This window comes from Rhinoraja longicauda, chromosome 21 (assembly GCF_053455715.1).
Source record: "Rhinoraja longicauda isolate Sanriku21f chromosome 21, sRhiLon1.1, whole genome shotgun sequence".
NCBI lineage: Eukaryota > Metazoa > Chordata > Chondrichthyes > Rajiformes > Arhynchobatidae > Rhinoraja > Rhinoraja longicauda.
In genome coordinates, this window is record NC_135973.1 from 23,152,290 (window position 1) to 23,158,289 (window position 6,000).

Sequence of the window (6,000 nt, forward strand, 5' to 3'; positions counted from 1 at the left end):
ACCCGTTGTGCCCAACCTCTCCTGCATTGGTGCAGCACCCTCTCCTCCCCCCTCACCTCTCCCCCATCCCTCATCCTCCCCTCCCCCTTCCCCCCCCAGGCCATCCTCCTCAACACCCCTTATCCTCCCCTCCCCCCTCCTCCTCCCTCCTTGCTCCCCCCTCCCTCCTCCTCCCCTCCCCCCCCTTCCCCCCACTCCATCCTCCTCAACCCTCCTTATCCTCCCCCTCCCTCCCCCCCTCCCTCCCTAGGAGATAGATTTAAACTTTAAAACATGAATAACTTAAAAAATATAACACCGATTTCAATAAAACCTCTTCCATTAGCACCAAAGGGACGACGGTGAGTAAAGTGGGCCTAAAATTGTCACGCTGTAGTTCAGGAACAAACAAACAAACAAATGAGAGTTTTAGTATATGGATGGCTTCTGGTGTCTTGTCTGCTTTTGGAAGGGAATTGATGGAGTGGCATTGAGAGGGTGGCCACCCATGCTGCCCTAGGTGGTGTTATGTGATTCTAAGGGCTGAATCATGAGGAGTTATTCCCAACTCCCATGTGCATTGCCACACAGCGGTTAATGTACAGGATTAACAGCAGCAGCATGTGTTGCCTCCGGTGACATCGGCACAATCTGCAACGGAGCTGAAGAATAATTAAAGGTAAGTGATTAAATTGGAAAAAAGATAGTTCAGGTAATGAAGACTCTGGAGGTACAGTGTCACTTAAAGACACACCTGGTCCACTAATGCCCATAATTAGTTACGTTTAGAGATACAGCATGGCGACAGGTCCTTCTGACCACCAAGTCCACACCAACCGTTGATCACCAGTTCGCACAAGTTCTATGTCATCTCACTTTCACATGCACTCCCTACACACTAGGAGTGATTTTACTGAGGCCGACTGAGGTTTACAAACCTGAACGAATTCAGGATATGGGAAGAAACTGGAGCACCTGGAGGTGACAGTGATAACGTGCAAACTCCACACACAAAGCACTCGAGGTCAGGATTGAACCGGGATCTCTGGCGCTTCACCAGCTGTGCCACTCTAAGGGAAATTGTTGCTTATCCCCTGGTACGACCAGATCAACACAATAGTAGAAAAAGATACAAAGTACTGGGGTAACTCAGCAGGTCAGGCAGCATCTATGGCAACATGGATAGGTGATGTTTCAGGTCGAGACCTTTCTTCAAACTCCTTTTTCAGATCTATCGTCAGACTTTGGGTCTGAAGATAGATCCCGACCTGAAACATCACATATCCATGTTCTCCAGAGATGCTGCTTGACCCGCTAAGTTCTCCAGCACATTGTGCCTTTTTTTTGTAAACCAGCATCAGCAGTTTGTGTTAAAATCCGCACAATAGTGGTTGACTCCTCACTGCCTCCTTAGGTCAGGGGCATGGGCAATAATACCACCTGACCTTGCTGCAATGCCCACATCCTGGAACAAATAAATGGAAAGAAATGTTGTTCAAAATCCCTAGGTGTGTCTCTGGAACTTTACCTGCCAAAGTTAGGCACTGAGCCACTTAATGAGATATTAGACCAAGCTCGATCAAAGACATAGGTTTGAAGAACCAACTTTAAGATGAGTGATGGGCAGAGAGACGGAGAGGTTTTGAGAAAGAATTCCAGAGGTTAATGTCACTGAGGGTGATGATGCGGGCAGAGTGATGGAAATTGGAGGTGAGTAAGAGTTAGAAGAGTGGAAATGCTGCCCAGATTGTTAATTCCCCTTCTGTGGACATGTTTTCAGCAATGCTTTTCAAACAGAATAACAACAGCGATTGTAAATTATATTTTCAGGACACTTCCGTGATACCCTTACTGACCTCAGTGCTTTTCGATAAAACTCAGTGGGAAAACCCAAGGGACTTTAACCCTTCCAACTTTCTGGATGCTGAAGGGAAGTTTGTGAAGAGAAATGCTTTTGCTCCATTCTCCATGGGTAAGGTGTTTCTCCATTCTTGGACATCTTTGGTTTTATTGTCATACATCCCAGACGGAATAATTACATTTCTACTTGCAACAGCACAACTGAATATTTAAACCCACCACTCTGCAAGCTATGTAATAAACAAAAAAGTATGATGTATATATGTGGATTTATTCACAAAATGCTGGAGTAACTCAGCAGGTCAGGCAGCATCTCGGGAGAGAAGGAATGGGTGACATTTCGGGTCGAGACCCTTCTTAGGAGGAGAACTTCTTCAAAGTGGACATACCTTGAAGAGAAATCGCGGTGGAGCGACAAGTAGAAGAGAAATCGCAGTGGAGCGACAAGTAGATGAGGGCCTGATGTATATAAAACATAGCACAAAAAGTAAGGAAATTTGTGTTTGGTAGATTATTTCTTTGTTGTAACAATGCTTCTTGGCAATAAATCTTATACCTTTGGAAAGCCTGTTTATTTCCCTTTTAAATGGTGCCACATTTGTAAGGAACATGCATTTGTGGGATGAGCAGCAGAGCTGAGTATATGGGTTGCGCCCATGAAAAATTTGCCAAATCTTCTCTGCCAATGCCAAACAGCTTATTCTGCTGTTGCTATTGACTCTTGTTTTGAGCTTCTGGTACCCCCAGGTGCTGACAATCAGGTGCCTGATTGGCACCTGATTGGCAGCATCTGTGAGCATGGGCCCTGCTACAGTGGTCAGTAGGTGTCTGCTCCAAGAATCGGCATGCCACGTTTGACTGATCTGGATAGGGCCCGTGCGATAGGGCAACTTCAAGCTGGTGTTCCGCAAAACCAAGTTGCAGCATTATTTGGAGTGAGCCCTAGTACCATCTCCAAAGTGAAGGCCAAGTTCCATATAACGGGGGATGTCAGAGACAGGCCGCGAAGTGGGCGTACCAAGAAGACGACACCCGAAGAAGACCGTTTCCTCACCCTGTCAGCACTTAGGAACCGTAGGCTGTCTTCTACAGATTTGCAGTCAAGGTTTGCAGGACGATATGGCCGACGTCTCTCTGCCCAGACAATTCGGAACAGACTGCACGCAGCCGATCTCCGGTCTCATAGGGCTGCCAGGAGGCCTGCCATGACTGTCCTTCACCGTCAGGCCCGTTTGCGCTGGTGTCGGCAACACGTGCACTGGAACCTGAACATGTGGAGGAACGTTATGTTCAGCGATGAGTCCAGATTCTGCCTACGGCAGTTGGATCATAGGGTCAAAGTGTGGAGAAGACGCGGAGAACGCTATGCTGATTGCTGCACCGATAGAGTAACATCTTTTGGTGGAGGCAGTGTGATGGTGTGGGGCGGCATCTCCCTCACTGGAAAAACGAGGCTTGTCATCACTGGAGGCAATCTCAATGCAGAGAGATATCGAGATGAGATTCTGCAACCAGTGGTAATCCCATATCTCCACAGTCTGGGACCGAACTCTATCCTCCAAGATGACAATGCTCGCCCCCACAGAGCAGGGTTTCTCAGAGACTACCTCCAGAATTTGGGAGTGGAGAGGATGGAATGGCCTGCCAGCAGTCCTGACCTCAACCCCATTGAACACTTGTGGGATCAGCTTGGCGCGCTGTTCGTGCCAGAGTGACCAACACAACCACGTTGGCTGACTTGCGACAAATGCTGGTTGAAGAATGGGATGCCATCCCACAACAGTGTGTGACCAGGCTGGTGACCAGCATGAGGAGGAGGTGCCAGGCTGTTGTGGCTGTGTATGGTTCTTCCACACGCTACTGAGGCTCCTGTTTATTAAATGAATAAATTGTTAAATTGCCAATATGTCTGGTTTCTTCAGACTTCAATCATCCAATCCACCAAACAACACCGAACAAGAGTCAATGGCAGAATAAGCTGTTTGGCATTGGCAGAGAAGATTTGGCAGATTTTTCATGGGCGCAACCCACATACTCAGCTCTGCTGCTCATCCCACAAATGCATGTTCCTTACAAATGTGGCACCATTTAAAAGGGAAATAAACAGGCTTTCCAACGGTATAAGATTTATTGCCAAGAAGCATTGTTACAACAAAGAAATAATCTACCAAACACAAATTTCCTTACTTTTTGTGCTATGTTTATGTGTGTGTGTGTGTGTGTGTGTGTGTGAGTGTGCGTGTGTGTGTGTATATATACAACTACACATACATGTATCTGTCCAAGTGTCTTCAATGTTGTAATAGTACCTGCTTCGACTACCTCCTCTGGTAGCTCGTTCCATCCACCCACCACCGTTGCAATGATGGAGACCAAAGGCAGAAAGGTCAGTATGGGAATGGGAAGGGGAGTTAAAATGGCTTTTATTCGACTTGCATTACCATGAGAAAAATATTACTGTTAATTATTTTGGAGTGAAGGTGAAAAGATTTGAGGGCAGCACGGTGCAGCAACTCGTAGAACTGCTGCCTCCCAACGCCAGAGAGCCGGGTTCAATCCTCACTTCGGATGCTGTCTGTGTGGAGTTTACATGTTCTCTCTTTGACTGCGTGTGTTTTTTCCGGGTGCTTTGGTTTCCTCCCACATCCCGAGGTTTGTAGATTAATTGGCCCTCTGTAAAATTGCCCCTAGTGCGTAGGGAGTGGATGTGATAACAGAGCTGGTGCGAACATGTGACTCATGGTCGGCGTTGGCTCGGTGGGCAGGAGGGCCTGTTTCATGCCATATATTGGGTTGACTGGGCTTGTATTCACTGGAATTTAAAGGATGAGAGGGGTCTTATGGACACATATAAAATTCTTAAAGGATTGGACAGGCTAGATGCAGGAAAAATGTTCCTGATGTTGGGGGTGTTCAGAACCAGGGGTCACGGTTTAAGAACCAGGGGTAGGCCATTTAAGATTAAGATGAGGAAAAACTTTTCACCCAAAAAGTTGTGAATCTGTGGAATTCTCTGCCACAGAATTCATTGGATGTTTTCAAGAGAGAATTAGATTTAGCCGCAGGAGAAGACGGCAGCGGAAGAGAAAAGACATTCTGACCTTCCATCACAGTGAGGAGGTGACTGGAGGAGACTCACTGTGATGGATGTTTCTTTTTGTTTGGTGTTGGTTTATAATTGTATGTGTCATTACATATTTTTATGGCTTATTTTTATTGGTCTTATTGTTGGACTGTGGGTAATCTTTCATTTCACTGCACATTTATGTGTATGTAACAAATAAATTGACTATTGAAACTATAGGGCCAAAGGAATCAAGGGATATGGAGGAAAAGCAGGAACAGGGTACTGATTTTAGATGATCAGCCATGATCGTATTGAATGGCGGCCCTGGCTCAAAGGGCCGAATGGTCTACTCCCGCACCTAATTTTCTATGTTTCTATATTTTGATTGATTAATCAATCAAACTTTGGATCTAGTGGAGCAACGTTGACATCTTTGTGCCTTTGCAGGACGCAGGGCCTGTGCTGGAGAATCCCTGGCCAGGGTGGAGCTCTTCCTGTTCTTTACCACTCTGATACAGAAGTTCCGGTTTCAAGTTCCCCCGAATGTGAACAATCTGGAGCTTGTGTCTGGTGTGGGCCTCACATCATCCCCGAAGTACCAAAACGTGTGCGCTGTACGTCGCTGATGTCAACACATCCTTTGACAGAATAAACATTTTTGTCAAGGGAAATCTGTGAGAAAACATCTTTATGTGGCAATTGTTTTTCTTTGGAATGTGGTACCGTATATCCATCTGCCTTTCAAAAGATTCTTAAATATCACCAGTCTAAATTCACAGGTTGTAGGAGCAGAATTAGGCCATTTGGCCCATCAATTCTACTCCACCATTCAATCGTGGCTGACGGTGCATCATTGTTAACTTCCTTGCGCTTCCTAGCATCATGTCATCATGGTAAATACAGATGAGAAATGTTCATTTGATACCTCAATGAAAACAGGTCAATATAATACCTCATTATAAAAGGGAGAGGGGGGGGGGGGATAGGGCTGTTCCCACCACCCCACCCTCCCCTTTTCCAAAACTAAATCGTATCTGAATTAGTTTAGTTTGGAGATACAGCGAGAGAAGAGATGCTGCCTGACCTGCTGAGTT

At 46.1% G+C, this 6,000-nt stretch overlaps 1 protein-coding gene across 1 annotated transcript in view; it reads left to right on the forward strand.

Moving 5' to 3' along the window:
- Nucleotides 1-5,591, forward strand: part of LOC144603802 (cytochrome P450 2K1-like) — a 38,331-nt gene extending 32,740 nt beyond the window's left edge. Inside the window, exons 16-17 of the mRNA XM_078417510.1 lie at nt 1,810-1,951; nt 5,354-5,591. Of these exons, the coding sequence (XP_078273636.1) occupies nt 1,810-1,951; nt 5,354-5,532 (321 nt within the window). The 3' untranslated portion in view covers nt 5,533-5,591. The remainder of the gene's footprint in view (nt 1-1,809; nt 1,952-5,353) is intronic.
- The last annotated feature ends 409 nt before the right edge of the window (nt 5,592-6,000 follow it).